This window comes from Lytechinus variegatus, chromosome 15, assembly GCF_018143015.1.
Source record: "Lytechinus variegatus isolate NC3 chromosome 15, Lvar_3.0, whole genome shotgun sequence".
Taxonomy (NCBI): Eukaryota; Metazoa; Echinodermata; class Echinoidea; order Temnopleuroida; family Toxopneustidae; genus Lytechinus; species Lytechinus variegatus.
This window is the reverse complement of record NC_054754.1, coordinates 23,514,194-23,532,051: the sequence shown is the minus strand read 5'-3', so window position 1 is coordinate 23,532,051 and position 17,858 is coordinate 23,514,194. Positions and strand designations below refer to the sequence as shown.

At 38.7% G+C, this 17,858-nt stretch overlaps 1 protein-coding gene across 2 annotated transcripts; it reads right to left on the bottom strand.

Annotated features, from left to right (window-relative positions):
- Positions 1–1,169: 1,169 nt before the first annotated feature.
- Positions 1,170–16,797, bottom strand: LOC121429239 (gamma-butyrobetaine dioxygenase-like). 2 transcript variants are annotated; one of them, XM_041626201.1, is made up of 6 exons: positions 16,181–16,796; positions 8,085–8,446; positions 7,339–7,444; positions 6,352–6,542; positions 3,389–3,555; positions 1,170–1,457 (listed from the first exon to the last, which is right to left on the bottom strand). In XM_041626201.1, the coding sequence occupies exons 1-6, from the start codon at positions 16,643–16,645 to the stop codon at positions 1,285–1,287; spliced, it is 1,464 nt and encodes a 487-aa protein (XP_041482135.1). In that variant the 5' UTR covers positions 16,646–16,796; the 3' UTR covers positions 1,170–1,284. The 2 variants fall into 2 exon arrangements, with proteins under 2 accessions (XP_041482135.1, XP_041482136.1); XM_041626202.1 differs by lacking the exon at positions 3,389–3,555 and having other exon boundaries at positions 1,280–1,457; positions 16,181–16,797.
- Between the last annotated feature and the right edge of the window lie 1,061 nt (positions 16,798–17,858).

The following is a 17,858-nucleotide window of genomic DNA, read 5'->3' as shown; positions in this document are numbered from 1 at the left end:
GGCAAATGACCTTTCATTTCTTTCATTATGATAGGCAGATTTCAAAGCAAGATATTACGTAAGCTTGCCTTACATAGCAGGATTTCCATTTCCATTTCCATATCAGATTCTATTAAAACTATTTTACAAATATTTTGTAACTTGTAATTGATTTGTAATCATTGTTATCACATTTCATTTGTTTTTGTCTATATTTATAATGTATGTTTGATTTGTATTTGCTTGTAATGATGATAATGGAAATGGAAAATAAACTTGAACTTGAACTTGAAGGATGAAGAAATTGAATAGACCAGGCGACTAGAATAGCACACAAATAAACACTTAATGAATGCATTTGTTGCATAACTTCTTTGAATACATATCTTAGCATGTTGCACAATGTACTTTGCAAACTGTGAAATACCAGTCGTTCGTGGAAGTATTGTCGTTTTTTGTGGATGTAAATGAAAACGACAATTCAAAAGAATATAGGAGAATATATGAATAATCAGGACATCAAAGTTGGTGCTTATCTCATTAGATTTTAAAACGCCATGTCACTTTAGTACAAATGACCTTCTTCTGCTCATGCGTAGAATCTTTTGATCATGCGCAGAAAGGAACTACGAACTGGCTTATTCTAAAATTAGTTGTACAAAACAATAAACAGGACTTCCCAAGTATCCTTATGTATGAATTAATAAAAATGTGCATATTCTCTAAATGCAAAAGAGCTAATCTAGTCCCTAACCACACTCGTCTTGGAATGATACAAGGAACCAATCCCTTTGGAGTGAATTATACATCCTTTAGAGTGCATTATGACTCCTTTTGGAGTGAACTGCATGTGCCTCTTTTTGCAGTTCACTCCGAAAGAGTCATAATGCACTCTAAAAGGATGTACGGTTCACTCCAAATGGATTGGTCCCTAGAATCACTACAAGAGGAGAGTGATTAGGGACTAGATTGGCTCTTTTGCATTTAGAGGGTACTTTCATTTAAAAAGTGTTTTTGAACAATAATAATAATAATAGCTGGATTTATAAAGCGCTTTTTGCCAGAGGATACAAAGCGCTGCTATTATTACCCTGGATTTAGCTCGAGCTACCATCACCGGCGCTCAGTGCATGCAAGGAATTACTCCTGCCCTGTACCCATTCACCTCACCGGGGTCGAGTGCTGCACAGTGTGGATAAATTTCTTGCTGAAGGAAAACACGCCATGGCTACGATTCGAACCCACGACCCTCTGTTTCAAAGGCAAGAATCGGAATCACTAGCCCACGACGCACCCACAATTCAATTAATCTGACTTGCATTTCGCCAGGATTCGCTGCTTTCTGAGATTACGTAGGGTTGCAGGAATGATATCCCAGTCAGAGTAACATGACTCAAGGTGTCTTTGTGTCTCTGCTGTGACGCTGAAACCGAGACGGCCGTGTAACACACGAAGATTGTTGAAAACTAGAATATCGCCTGAGAATAAATCAAGACAAAAAGGACGGGAGGTGAAGGATTTCGGTAAATTTCCACTTCGTTTCGTCCGCCAAACTCGTCCACTCACCACATGGTCTCCCATCATTTCATTAAGTCTAATACCATTCCGTCCTTCAACACTTCGTCTAACAACCATTTGGTCCAGTAGCCATTTGATCCAATCATCACTTCGTCTAATCACCAGTTCGTCTATGACCATTTCGTCTAACCATTTGGTCTACTATCCATTTCATTTTCATTCATTTAACTTAAATTAACTTAATACAGTTAGATCAAACGGTGTATATACATAGGACAAATGGCTATTCGACCAGTTGGTTATTAGACGAAATGGTGGGTGGACGAAATGCAAATTAGACCCTGTGGATGATGGACGAACTCATGGTAGACCAAAAGATATTAGACGAGTTGGTAAATGGACGAATTGGCATTACACAATTAAGTAAACCAGGCTCTCACTCAGAAAGTCGGAGGTTCTTGCTCAACGAAGTATGGATGACTCAAGAACGGAATGTACTGAAAATACCCGTCAAATGACAAAGAACATGTGGGATGTCTTTGTCCAAAATTCTTTGACCGGAACAGAAGTTTCAGAGCAGATGACAATAACGCAAATATCTGTTCAGAACCAAGGATTAAACTGCTAGTTTAGATTAACTACATTTCGACAAGAATTTTGTTTCTATGGTTCTTTGTCATGAAGGGCAAATTGACAACAAATTTCCTCTTTTCTTGAATAATCCGTACATCACCCAACAAAAAAAAACTTCATACCAGTGGCATTGCAGTGGCAGATAAACGGGGGGTTAATTCTTCCTTCCCCTGGGGCTGCCAAGTAAAAAATAATAATTACCTACATTTTCGGGAGTCAACCCCCTTTTTTGCTAGTCAAAAAATGCTCGTTTTAACCCCCCCCCCCCCCCACCTTGATAGAAAACCTAGATCCATATTAGGCATGTAAGGGCTTATTTATGGACCGGGACAGCAGATCGACCAAGGATGTGGACCGGACGAACAATTGCAAATAATGTCGTTGTCCAGAGTCACGAGACCACGTTGCTGTCCCGGTCCTCGAACTTTCGACGGAACTCTCAGCTCTCCATTGCGATTTGACTTGCATTTTCAAAGGAATTGGTGGGTTGTACAGAGAGCCCCGTTGTAAATGCGAGAACTCTGTATTGTTTGCTTGTGACAACATAAGTACCGCAAAGAACCGGAGAGGGAGATCATTGCCATGATTACAGAGACCTGGCCGGACTAACATGTGCAAAATCCCGAACCCCTTATGCATGTTATGTCGAAGCCCGTAGCCAGGGGTGGGAGGGTTTGGGGTTCGATCGGGCCCCCTAAAATTGACAGCCGCAAGAGGAGATTGGGGAGGAAAAAGAAGAGAAGGGATCGAACCCCCTAATTGACAACACTGACTACAGAGCTGATGTCTTTGTAGATTTGGGTTTCAATATAAGACCATGGCCCGTCTTACAAAGAGTTGCGATTGATCTGATCAATCGCAACTATGGAAAGCCAGCAAAGTCAACATATAAAATGCATGTTTGTTCAAACAAAGTTCTAGATATGAATGTATATCCATAAATTAATTGATTCCTTGATAATTTTGTGTCTTCTCCTTTGTATACAAAGGGCATTTTACAAATTTCCTGTATAAAAATGACACTGTTGGATTTCCATAGAATTACGATTGAATGGATCACTCGTAACTCTTTGTAATATGGGGACCAGAATTGGACGTATGAGATCATGTGACAGCGGTGTATTTTTTAACTTGATCAACATTTGTATTGTGAAGCAGAACAATGATTCACGCGGAAGACAAGAACTTTGAAAATGAGGCGATCCGATGTCTTAAAATTATGATTATGAGACTAAAAAAGTTTCTGTAAAGGTTTCACCTGGTGCTAGCATGTATTTAGCCACGAAATCTGGATGATAAAGCATTCGGGTGAATTCCTGCAGGGCCACATAGGCGTCGTGGACGTCCTTTGGCGGTATCCGTAGCATGGCTGCTCTACATATATCGTTAATAGTGACTTGACACACCTCACCCTTATTGTTAAGTCTGCATTGGATGTAAAAAAAAACAAGCGATGGCTTCTCTTACATTAAGCACGTGTGTCCGATCATGATACATAAAGATAAAGCATGGTGTTAAAATATCTTCACCCTATATAGCTATGTTCGAAAACACAGCCAAGGACGTCTTGGATTGTTTTAGAAAACATTGTATGAAGATGCGAGACGATGTAGAGTCACGGAGACTCTACACTCTAAAAAAGAAATGTTAAATGAACATTTGAACTCCTCTAACCTTTCAAATGTTGATTTAACATTCGAATTTTTAGAGTTTAATGCTTACCGTCAGCATCGTTGGTGGTATGGTGATACTTATGATCAGTGGCGTAGACAGGTCCTTAGACCTGGGTGGATGATCCCTAGCTGGGTCATACTTTATATATATATGTGTGTATGTATATATATATATATATGTATATATATATGTATATATATATATGTATATATATGTATATATATATATATATATATATAGATATATAATTAATATAGAAATATAAAGAATGAAGGAGATAATGTACTCGATAAAAACAAAATATCATGGGCCAAAGCAGACGAGTTAAAGATAACAAAATAACACGATCTGCCTCATGGATTATCTCGTGTGTCTTTTAATCACTTTGCTTTCAGCAATAAACAGGGCATCCAGTAATAAACAAACTTCCTTGCACATTTTTCATGGCAGTAATCTTTTGTTTGATTAATGACAATGAGTAAAGATGATCATAAGAGAAATGTCATTTGTCGGATGTCTAGTTATCATCTTGGTCATGACAGTCCTGCTAAACATGATCTAGAATAACTAGTATTCCTTATTTTACTAGTATAGTAGTATACTCTTTTAAAAGTAGCGATATCGTTAATGATCAAACGAATGAATCAACAACTAAAGGAATAAACAAATAAACAGCCAAATAACTAAAAAAATATCAATTACAATTATAGTAATAGGGGTAAAATAAAAAAAAGCTCAACATTATATTTCTTATCCACGTGCAGATATGCGGACACTAAAATAAGCACACTCTGTTTAAAATTACCATGATTACAAAGGCTTGATTGAATTAAGTATGGAAATGAAATAAACCTCACCGGATTGTCGGAAGTAAACTGTATAGATTTTTATCGCGTAAATGCGCGAGATGATTATGTTTTTTGTCAAAGGTCCGACAATGAACACGCTGAGGGTCGAGTTAGGCTTGTTCTGTGATCTTAGACCATAAATTAATCTTATCCATGGATTGATTCAATCTGCCTTCGTGAATTAAGGCATGTCTATATATTGGATGATTCTACCTTCTTTGAAAAGCGCAAAGTACTCTGAAAAAATTAGTGAAATAGTTCACTCTTTAAGGAGTGAATATATGAAAGAGTGAATATTGAGTGAAAAAAACCTCGGATATCACTGAGGCCATCCAAAATTTGCACTTTCATTCCAAAATCATTCATTTACTAATTCGCTCCTTAGAGACTGAAAATTTTCACCTTTCCTTTGCAAATTAGGGGTTGAGGACATGGCCAGCAGGGAAAAGGGTCAGTGTATGTGTATAGGTAATTTCTTATTAATTCGTTTGAACAGTGTTAATGTGTTATGAAAGCAATTGCTCTGAAAGGGAGTGATTAAGCGACACTTTCTTAAATCTGTAATGAAATATTTTGAACTTATCTCCTTTGCAAATACATAATTATTATATAAGGAAATGTAGTTGGTGAAACTCTGAATAACGATCCTTAAATGTATATGACGATGCAAGACAGTTGTTATTACTTAAAACTTGCAAGTTGTAAATGCATATAAGATGATTGACTCTGAATAAAAGTCCAATTTTGATCATGTTTGTCATTGCTGTACGTTATGATTATTACTGCTATTATTATTGATTGATTTTAACTAGCATTCATTGCTTTATTACTGTATAGTTTTGCTTCTTCCCCCACAGAAACCTGGGGGGATGATTGTACACACCATCCCCCCACCTAAAATTCTGGGGGGGGGATGCATCCCCCCATCCCCCCTGCTATCTACGCCCCTGCTTATGATCGACCTCTTAGTCTTTTAAAGCTCAGATATGTCTTATTTGACTTCAAAAGTTTACAATGATGATCATGTTGAATCCCGGGAAGAGTCTCATGAACATTTTGTACTTGTCGAATCTAACAGTTTTCTTTGGTTATGATTAGTCCATCGGGACTGGATTTAACAACCCGCCGACAACTTACGTTGATGGCGCGTCACACCTATATAAAAAAACTTTTTTTTTTGAGAGTACAGATTCGACAGTGGAGTTGTACTATGTGAATCAGTGCTGGCGTAATGTGTGGGAGAAACAATACGACCAGTATCTGTACTAGGTTATGATTGGCTTAGGAGTACAGGAGCACCGCTGTCACCAAGCCAAATGTCCGGCGATGACAACTTGTCATAGCTGACAGTGGTTCCCTTGACAAAGTCCCCTGTGATTGTTCTATCAGCGACGTACGAAGTATTCAAGAACAGAGCAGTGCATATTATATCGAAAATGCTCGTCACATGAGAAATAACAGCTGGGATGTCTTTGTCGAATATTTTGCAACCTGAACAGCAGTTTCGTCCTAAGTTTCGGAGCTGACGAAAAACTGCAAATATATCGTTTTTCCAGAATCAAGGACGACACTGCTGTTTTGAGTCACTTATTTTCGACAAAGACTTCTTTAATAAATTGTCAAGAAGGGTATTTGACGTTGCAATTTATCTGTCCTCGAATCCTTCGTACGTCGCCTTCAAAGCTTTGTTTAGGCCTACCTGATAGCTTCTCGACGGGCGCTATGGTAGTTGGTGCCCATTAAGAGCTTGAATTCCCACGGAATCCTTGTTAGCATCTCGAAGGCTTCTTGGTTCTGATGTCTGAGTTCCTCGGCCACCTTGAACGCATCAACCAGCAGACTTTCCCCGCCTTCTCCACTCGCTTGCTTGATGCAGTGGAACGACTGATACTAGTAAGGCAATTGATTGACAGCACTCTTAGAAAAAAAGGGTTTTGTTACGAACCTTTGTCAGTAATTAAAACATTTTAAGCTTCTTCAAAGAAGCAGAGGGTTCTAAATAGTCTTTGATGCTACAAGAAACCTTTTAAGATTTGTATATACAACTAGTACGTGGTTACGGATGGTGTTATGAACCCCGTAGGTTATATACAGAACCATGAAAGGTTCCTGGTAAGGTTCTTCTCACCATCAGGAACCCCATAAGTTTTATATAAAGAATCTTAAAGGGTTCTTTGCCGAACCAAATATAATTAAGGACCGTTTAGAAACCCTCTTCGACTTCTCTTAAGAACCTTTAAAGGTTAAATACCGGACAAAGAAATGTTCTAAATTTCTAAGAGTGAATGGACATCACCAGTACTGAAAACAATCACAGATCAACTGACAGTGGATTAGAGATTCGAAAGGAGCCTTGATATTGAATTGCATGGATACGTGGAGGTCCGTCAACAAGGGTAATATAGGCCTTGGCGGGGATATTATTCAATTAGTCCCCAAAACGCAACATAAAATGTTGGACGAATGTTTCCGTAGAAATTATTTGGAAGTGTTGATACAGCATTGTTTTAGTCAAGTCCATGCCAATAGTCTTTCGACTCCTTAATAGTCCTTATTTATCTCAACATTTTATTATCCTCGCCAAAGTAGTATTGATATTATCGGGATATTATCACCCCTTTTTCTCTTCAAGCTTGGAAAGAGTCATGGAATCGGACGATGTCTACAAAATCATGTAAATACTCACTCCTTTCGCTTGGTTGTAGTAAGTCATATCGTTGTGGAGCTGAAGGGATTTTTCGGAGTATGCTGGGTGGTCAGATTTTTGGTTAAGCTTTACTTGAGTAACTATTCTGCAGAAGAACAGGGTAAGGTCACAAATAATCCATCAGGATTGATCTTTGCATAAATTTCAATTCAAGATATGAAGACAAATGTTAAAGTGCACTGTTAGAAAAAATAAAAGAAGTTCCTGCAGCAGAGTCTCGAGAACACCTGTAATCTTACCGAATTGCGTAATAATCATTCTGTAAATTCATAAAACAAGAATTTTTCTGCAATTTAACAGAACAGGTCTGTTTAAAAAAGGGGAAAAGGGTGTTTTATTCAAGGAAATTTGTAAGATTCCATACATCAAATACCAATTTCCTGTAAGATTACGCAATTCGGTAAGATTACAGGTGTTCTCGAGACTCTGCTGCAGGAACTTCTTCTATTTTTTCTAACAGTGTGCTGTGTCCCAACATCATCCCGCTTCTTAGCTTGTCGAACGTTATAGGATTAACCGTCAACGAACATTCTAAAAGATTTTTCCTACAAATATGTCTTAACTTCTATGTACATGGCATCTAACAGGCCTATTCGACAAAACTTTTCCTTATTTAATCTAAAATAGACCTCCAACTTAAAGAGCAAATATCTGTCGTCGATTACTGACGAATACAATAAAGGATTTTGTTTAAAGATATACGCCCTTAATTGACATTAGCTCACCCCGATGATATTGGAGAGGGAGACTCGTATCCGAGTCTGTTCTGGAGGCGGAAGTGCTGACCCGTTTCAACAGGTGCATTCTTAAGAAGAGCAATTCCAAGTCCGTAGAGCCCTTTAAGCCACTCGTAGAGGGCGTCGTCGTTCTCCATCACCTCGTCAAAATCGAAAAAGCTGAAGTCCGCTGTCGCCATTACGTCATGACCCCAGAGTCGAGGACGGAGGTCCGCGATAGGGTCAGACTGAGACTGGTCAAAGCGATGACCACGAAGCCATCCGGTTGGGAAGTTGCCACGATGACCATCAGCCCAATCGACAGACAAGATCTTACCATCATCGGATAAGAATGCATTCTGAATTTTCGTCTAAATAAAATTGATAGGAAACACAAGTGAATACCCTGGGGCAATTAAATGTGCTATTTGATAACTAATCATGATGACCAACATTGACTTTAGTTTCAGTTACAATCGTGATTTCTTTTTCATAATTGCATAAATATATTCTTATATTCTATAGATCTTTTGACCTCTCGTCTAGTACATTGGGGGGGGGGGGGTTCACAAAGATTTAAGTATGACTTAGAGTCGCACTTAAATACCGGGTTGCGTACGGTATGAATGGCTTGACCGCATTGGTCAGATCGTCTCAAGAGGACGCGCACTAATGCGTATCTATCAATAAGATCGCGCGTTGCATATCTTGTACGCGTCGGCATTTAAGTGCGACTTAAATCATACTAAAATCTTTGTGAAACACCCCCCTGATTCTATGATAAAATACAGTGCGTCCCTCAAAAACTGTACAGTTTTGAAATGACTGCCAAATAAAAAAAAATGTATCACTTTTTTGGGGAAAACTTATATATATGGAAAGTCAATAAAGTAAACTTTCAAATGACACCAAAAAGTTGGAAAACTATTCATGCTTCAGTGCAAGCGCGTAGCCAGGGGGGATGGTGGGGGCGGTCGCCCCCCCCCCAAAAAAAAAAAAAACTTCCCCAAAAAGAAAAAAAGAAGGGAAAAAAGAGAGGAGAAAAGGAAAATGGAAGGGAGGAAAGGGAAGAAAGGTAGCTTTGTATTTTTTCTTTTTATTCTTTATTTTTTTCTCAAAAGAGAAACTCCTTCACTCTTCTTGCTCTAAATTCATATATGAATTTTGCTTCCGCGCTGCGCGCGGTTAAAGGACAATATTGAAGTTCTCCATTGTTCCCCCACCTTTTCTTTAACCCTGTTTCTCCACCTCAGCTATGTGCTTCTTGCCAGTTAAAGTTAAAATTGTATACATTAGGGCATGAATTTGAGTAAGGTCAGGCCAAATTACTATAAATAACCATAATTTGGGGGCAAACAGGTTCCTAATTTAAAAAGAAGAAGGTATGGAATTCGTGTCGTATTAAATAAAAAAGTACAATATTTTTTTATCAAATTGTATTAAACTTCATGTCATTTCCCTGTATACATTCATCTCCTGTCATGTTTTGCGCCCTCAGTTTGAAATTTTGAATGACACTTAAGTTTCTTTATATTCAAAATGAAGCGCTTCAGGATAAGTAAAAAAAATAATCATCCTTTATTATATAGATAGATAATTTCAATAAATCACAGAAGTTTCAACTTTATGCGCACTATTTTCCTTGTAATGAAGTTCAATAATCTTAGAAAATCAATTGAATTAGAGACGATTGGGTATTAGAGATATCTACATTTGATGAAACGTCCGCCCTTTGAAATTTCAGAGTTTCATTGCTCTGCGCGGGGAGGAATATCTTCCTCTACCAATCTTCTCCTCTGTTTTGCGAGTTAAAAATATGCACTGATGCTAAATTTGTAATCAAATCTGAACTTTCCAAAGAAAGTTTCAATATATCTTTGAGAATACCCTTTTCTCGGGACCCTTTTTATGGCAAGAAAAATTGATAAAACACTTTAGCTTCCGCTCTTCGCGCGGAGTTATTATCATTTTAATTTCCTCCATTGTATACCTCTTTTGTGCGTTCACAATCACTTTTGAAAACAAGGTTCAAAATCGCAATATAGTCAACCGAATTGGAGGTACTAGAGACAAGAGAAACGGCTCCTTTTCATTTTAATTTATGAAACACTAAAAGCTTCGCGCGGGAGGGGAAAGCTCCCCTCCCTGCACCCACCCCCTAGGGAGCGCGCGAAGCGCGCTCCATAAGTGTTGGCGCGCTCCGTAAGTGTTGGCACGCTTCGCGTGCATTTACCGCCCCCTCCAAAATGAAATCCTGGCTACGCGGTTGCTTCAGTGATCACTGTCCACTGAAACAGAATTATTGATCAATTGTAATCTGTTGTTTGAGAAAACTTCATGAGTTATTAAATTGAAATTTAATGCAATGAGTAATCATAAATTGCAATTTTGAGTGCAGTATTTTGACATTATCATGTGGATGTCAGCAATGTGTTTGTGAGAGTCGGGAGAATAGGGGATAAGATAGGACTTAAGTAGGTGAAGTACGTTGATGGGATAAAGGTCAACAGAACATTTAGCAACCCCTCCTTCCATCTCTACCCCCCCCCCCCCCCCACTTCCTTCCTCATGAGAGACTAAGCTTGGCTAGGCTGGGCAGGAATTAGCCTTACAGATTTTTGAGAGGTTAGTCTTTTAGAACTTGTAAAGCTAAGATAAGTTATGGTTTCTTAGGCAGATTTCACGAGTTACTAAATAGATGTTAAATGCATGAGTAACCATGCATTTTAATTTGAGTGTAGCATATTAATCTTGTGGACCTCACCAGTGTGTTCGTGAGAGTCAGAGTAATGTGATAGTACCCGTTACAAGCAAGAGGTATGGTAAGACTTGGTTAAAAGGGAATTCCTCTTTGTGTCCTTTTACAAATTAAGTCATATGTACCCCCTCCCTCCCACCTCCATTTCCCCGGCTCCTTCTCTCTCTCTCTCACTTCCTGGATTGTAGTCTATTCAAAACTTAACTACCAAGTGACCGATGGCTGATGGTCAGTTTTTTATTGAATGATTACAAAGAAATTGACTGATTATGATGATTTATGAAATAATTTATTTAAAAAAAATGAATGTTTGATTGATCACATGGCACATTGAATGAGTTTATTTATTGATAAATTGGTGATATGATTGATAGGAATAAGGTGATGCCCCAATTAAGAATTTATCATGAAATCAACATTCTGCTCTGGACTTCACGTGTACATGACAATAGAAATCAGTCTCTCAACAGGAGGGGAGGGCGGGAGAGGGGGGGGGCTACATGTTCTGTTGACCCTTATTTCACCAACCTACTTCTCCCACTTAAGTCCTATCTAACCCCCTATTCTCTCGACTCCCTTGAACACATTGCTGAGATCCAAATGATAAAGTCGAAATGCTGCCCCAAAAAGTGTAATTTGTGTTCACTCATGCATTAAAATTCAATTTGATAATTTATGAAATTTGCTTAAACAACCAAAACTGGTCACGGTTGGTCATTAATTTTTATTACAACACCCTTAAACTCTAGAACTTTGAGTTCAAAAGGATTTACCTCTCAAAAACTGACAGGAATTGGAAGGCTATTCCAGCCAGCTTAATTTTCATATCCCTAGTGCAGTGTTCGCTCAAGCATGAATAGTTTTTCCAATTTTTGGTGTCATTTGGAAAGGGATATATTCGTTATTTGGCAGCCATTTCAAAAGTGTATAGCTTTTTTGGGGACACACTTTAGAGAAAATGGGAATATCTAGAATTTGAATGATATTCAAACATTCGGAGGGATTCAGACATAATTATGTAACAGGTGATGTATGAAGGTTTCCATGGTGCATGATCAATCGCAGACTAGAAGAGGTTTACGGTACACCATGACCTGTGCAAAGTTCTGGTCCCCGTCTTACAAAGATTTACGATTGATCCGATCAATCTCAAGTATATGGAAATCCATCAATGCCATAATTTTTCTTTAGGAAATTTGCTCAACGTCCTTTGAAAATAAAGACAAGCATACTGAATTGTCAATAAAAAAAAAGTGAATGTAGGAATATATATCATTTCTGGAAATCATTTTTGAACAGACATGTATTTTTAGTCGCTGATGTTGCTGGCTTTCCATATTTGCAACAGATTGGATCAATCGCAACTCTTTGTAAGACGGGGCCCTGGTATGACCGAGATGAAAATGGGTAGAGATAGAAGTGAAATGGAAAATGTATGGAAAGGCGAGATGGTGGAGGTTAGAAATTAGAGTATTCTTCACTGAATGAGTGTAGTCTGGACTGTGGACCCGAAGGAGTGGAAAGCTGAGTAGCAGGAGTAGGAAGGGTGAACGGCTTAATGTTTAAGAGTAGATGAGAGAAGGCTGGTTTGAGTCGGTGAATGGAGCTATAGAGCAGGAGAGAAGACTCAACCCAGGGGGGGGGGCACTTACATTGACAAGTGGATACCATGTGCGACCCATAAAAAACACGTAAAAAATGTCTTTTCAAGGCAGGGCACGTTACGTAATAAGGGTGTAAAAACACTAAAATAATGAAAAAGGGGCATCTATTTCGCTAGGAAAACCACGCGTTTAGGGTCAAATTTGCGAGGGTATAAGAAAGACATTTTTACGGATGTACCTTTTTGCCCCAACAGTCAACACTACGTGTTTAGATTCAGATTTGCGCGAGGTGGGACCGTAATAACCCCAATGATAATTATAATTGTATGTTAAGGTAAACACGACGTCCGTACATTTAAATTATCGCTGTACTTGTTTTAGGGTTTAATTCTGGGAATACTTGCCAATACAAGGGTATCGTTTTGTTTCCAAAACCTGTTAAGGATAGGGTTTCACACACATCATCTTCATCTTCATACTAAAGTATTGCATGAATTGATGTTTCGTATTTGAAAATATATGCCCATTCTGCTTTATGAATGTATTAATTAATTCAATTATTTTTAGTTTGGGAATGTCATTTTTTTCAAGCAATCTGCTTATGATGAAAATCCTTCTCCTGCAAATTGTGAATATCATATATTTAATCATTTTTGTCTGGAATTATTTTTTTAGTACTCTTTATTTATGATTCATGCCAAAAATGCTAACATATGTTTATTGTGTTATGAAAATTGTATTATACGAATGTTATGGATGAGGAAGAACACAATAAATCAAATCAAATCAAATACCTGTCATGGGGTGTATTTTCAGAATATGAAAAATACTTGTTTAGCATGTTTAGGGTGCTTTTCAAGACCCCATGGTCGCGCATGGTATCCACTCGTCAATGGAAGTGCCCCCCCACCCCACCTCCCGGGGACTCGACGTTTCGAGCTGGTTGACTCTCCCCATCTCTAGGATCCGTCTTGTAGGAGACTCCTGAAGAAGGGCAGCATCTTTTCTTATTACTTTTACCAATAAGTGCTCATTTTCACCCTAAAATGTGCAACTTTCACATTTATAAAGGTTCGTCATACTTTAAGTTTAGAAAGGTGTAACATTTGCAGCTTTATTACATGGTTTACCTCTACACCTGTTAAGGGTTCACCTAAACTCTGCACAAATGAACATATTATTTACACTCATTAGCACCCTTTAATCCCAGGGTTCAAATTCGAACCCTTTTTCTTAGTGTGTGAAAACGAGCCCATTAGGTGCAAATTATAATAGAACGTAGGTGAATTTTTAGGGTGCAAGATTACACCCCAAAAGGTGCTACCACTTACCCAGTGCAAGTTTGTTTTTTTTTATCTTATTCTTTCTCCTTGCCCCCCGTCCATTGTTCTGTTTTTTTTTATCATCCATGACCGTGCATTTATTTTCCATACGTTCAGCGATTTTCCTACTATTTACGTTCCCTTGATTCGAATGATCATTTTCCAAGTTCACATTATATTACGTTATTTACATTATTTACGTATTCGAGAGATCAGCGTCCAACAAGCCAAGCTTCTCAGCTGGTCTCTCTTTTCATTTCACCCTTTCTTTTTTAACATACACACGTATACCCATGGTTTTAATTAAGAATGTTAAGTTTTACAAAATGATGATATAAGTATCATATTTTGTTTGTATAAATGCCCAATCTTTGCAAATGTAAGGTCGTTACTTTTGTTCATTTTTGTAATTGTATTTATGTATTTGTATTTATGTATTTTGACTTGTATGTGAAAAAATGGAAAGAAAAGAAAAGAAATGAAATAAATCAATCAAAAAATCTACATGTAGATCTATGCCAGGGCCCTGTGTACGTTGGTCATGTAAATTTGAAGAGCAAAAAAAATGTTATATCACTACAAAACGGAGGTCATTTTGGTTCCGAAAAAAAACTGGGGGTTCACTATCATGACTATATACAAAATAAATTTCATATGGGTTATATTCATATTTTTTTCACACCTTCCATAATTCCAGGGGGTGCTGCCTATGGGAAATAATACACGCAACACCCCCAAGGAAAATCTTCCCACGGCCATGATCAATGTAACATACATTTGAAAATATATATATATCACTTTTGGCACCAAAAATACTCAGATCCATAGAGTTTGGATTTTTTTTCTTCATTAAATTTCACCATAGTGCTCAAAAACTTTAATTTTGAGCATACTTTTGTATGGGCCTCTATTGGTGAAAAGTAATGTTGAACTTAATTAGGACTATACAATCTCTCTTTTTAATCAATGAAAAATAATCAAAAGAATTCAAGTCACTTTAGAACCAAGTTATACGATGAATAGCTCTATGGAAAATGCCCGGGGGCCACTTGGATACCATGCGCGACCAAAAACACGTAAAAAGGATGTCTTTTTCACGATGGGGCACGTTACATACGTAACGTGATAAGGGTGTCCAAACCCCTGGGGGCCACTTACATTGACGAGTGGATACCATGCGCGACCAAAAAACACGTAAAAAGGATGTCTTTTTCACGATAGGGCACGTTACGTACGTAACGTGATAAGGGTGTCAAAATCACAAAAATAATGAAAAAAGGGTGTCTATTTTGCAAGGAAATTTACGTGTTTAGGGTCGAATTTGCGGGTATGATAAAACAAAATTAAAATGTTTTATAAAGGATGTCCTTTTTGCCCCAACACTACGTATTTAGATTCCAATTTGCGCGAGGTGTAGAAGGTGGGGTCGTACTAAACTAAATAAGGTAAAGCCGACGACCGAAGGACCCGTAACAATAAATCATTCCTGTACTTGTTTAGGGGTTCATTTCAGGGAATATTTGCCAAGAGTATCGTTTTGTTTCCAATACTTGTTTAGGGTAGGGCTTCACACGCCAATACTTGTTAAGGGGTGCATTTTCAGACTATGGAAATTACGTGTTTAGGGTGCTTTTGGAGACCCCATGGTCGTACATGGTATCCACTCGTGAATGGAAGTGGCCCCCCCCCCGGGGTCAAAACACAAAAATAATGAAAAAAGGGTATCTATTTCGCTAGGAAAGCTACGTGTTAAGGGTCACCTTTCCGGGGATGATAAAACAACATTAAAATGATTTATAAGGGATGTCCTTTTTGCCCCGACACTACGTGTTAAGAGTCCGATTTGCGCGAGGTGAAAGGTGGGGCCGTATTAAACCAAAATAATGGTGTCTAAAGGTATAACCGACGACCGACGTCGTCGGTTATGAACAATCGCTGTACTTGTTTAGGGGTTCATTTCAGGGAATACTTGCCAAGGGTATCGTTTTGTTTCCAACACTTGTTAAGGGTAGGGTTTCACACGCCAATACTTGTTAAGGGGTGCATTTTCAGAATATGGAAAATATGTGTTTAGGGCGCTTTTCGAGACCCCTTGGTCGCGCATGGTATCCACTCAATGGAAGCGTCCCCCCCCCCCCATGGGTGGCACTGTAAAAAGAATCAAGCACTTATCTATACCCCAACATGGCATTATCGTGATATTGGGAACCACCGTTAACTTCATACAGCAGCGCTTTATTCAGTCACACGCATGGTTCCCTATTTCCACCCCCATTCACTTTGTACACAAGTGCGCGTATACAAATCGACGAGTGGTTCCCGAAACCACAATTTGGCCATTAGCATTCAGCAGAGCGCAATGAACCTTTATTTCATATATCTTAATATAATAGGCAAATAACAAATACCTATGCATCTTACCTCTAAATTCATGTCTGTCAGGAAGGTTTTCCTCGTGAATGAATCAGGGTAGCAACATTCGCTGCAGTGGCATTGATCCCTTAGCCAAACTGCGGGGTATATCTGCGCCTCGTCGTCGGACCACTTCACTACCACAAGATGACCGTCACTTGAAACGGACGACGACGACAGAGCGATGTCGTCCCCCCATGAATTAATAAACGGTGCATCGTGATCGAACGCAGAAATTTCTTCGCGGGGGACGCGCTCGTATCTGTCGACCGACGTTGCAACGGCGGGATTCTTAATATAACTACTCAATGTCCTGTTCGCCGAGGCGGCTATCGCCGGAGCCCAGGTCCTCAGGCAGCCGTTCTCATTTTGTGCCGCCACTAAACAAACTTTATTCCAGTTGAGCCCCGCTCCTGTAATGGAAGGAGGCCTGGCCATCCGAGGAAGAGAAACTCGGAATATCTTCGAGAGCATTTTCGAGATTTTGAAGGTTTCAAAGGAAAAGCCCTTCTCAGACAAGATGTCTGTTTAGTGACAGTCTTGTTTACGTAATGTTGCAGCTAGAGAATTTCTGTCTTCATGCTAATGGTGACACGCATACCTAAGCTATTTATCCCACAGCTCGCTGAGTTTAGAAAATGCGAACGCCTGAAGAGAAACCCTATTCCAAGTATTATTGCTTAACTTTCTTTTATAATCCTAATAGTCATGATAGTGACACGCATGTCTGAGACAGTTAAAGCTATTCATACTCGCCGGGTTTAGAAAATGCGAACGCTTGTACCATTGATAAAAAAACATGTAACTTAAGTGACAAACAATCAGCATTAGAGACTTTTCGAGCAAGAAAAGAAATTACCTTTGAAACTATTCGAGCAAGAAATAAACTACGTAAGAAACCTGGGATAACGAAAGGAACTATTCGGTCTATCAAAAACAACTATACAAGAAGTTTTTCTCAAAACAATCCAATTGAAATAAAAGATTCAACCTACAAATAACATCATTAAAATTAGATCGAGTATGAAGTTCACGCTAATTGACTTTCCCTGATATAATCCAGAAGCGGATCTGGAGGGGGGGGGCTGCAACCACCCCCCCCCCCCCCAAAAAAAAAAAAATAATAATCCGGGGACCATTTTTTTAAATCTTTTTTTTTAACTTGTAATTTTATTTCATTCTATTTCTATGTATTTATTTCATTTATTATTTGTATTATTATTATTATTTCTTTTTGGGGGGAGGGGGAGTTGGGCGCACAAATGTCACAGGGATTTGTACAGAAACATCCAAGGCGTCTCTTCTGCCAGTCCATCATATTTGACTGAGATTTGCCAGTGAGTATCATGACAAGTTGTTCATAATAAAAGTATAAGGCTAACAGTGCTTATTCCAAGGTCCCCTATTCTTTGTATCTGTGTTGCTAACTGGCCTTACATTGCAGGAAAATGCAACTTATTTTTACAAATTTTAATGGGGGTTAATTTGGCAACGACCTCTATACCAAAAATACTGGTGTTTTAGATGCAAGAAAACACACAGATTTTCAAAAATTTTCCCTACTTTTCCCTCCCCTCCCCCTCGCTCTCTCCGCTCGCTTGGACTCGGTCGCTACGCTCCCTCGCATACCACCCCAACCCCCCCCCTTTATAAAAAGCTGGATCCGCCCCTGTAATCTACGATAAAG

Coding starts and splice junctions, on each gene's coding strand:
- LOC121429239 (XM_041626201.1), bottom strand. CDS start 16,645: ATGCTCTCGAAGATATTCCGAGTTTCTCTTCCTCGGATGGCCAGGCCT. Junction 6,543..7,338: donor ACTACAACCAAGCGAAAGGA/GTGAGTATTTAC, acceptor TTGCCTTACTAG/TATCAGTCGTTCCACTGCAT. Junction 1,458..3,388: donor TAAATACATGCTAGCACCAG/GTGAAACCTTTA, acceptor ATTTATTCTCAG/GCGATATTCTAGTTTTCAAC.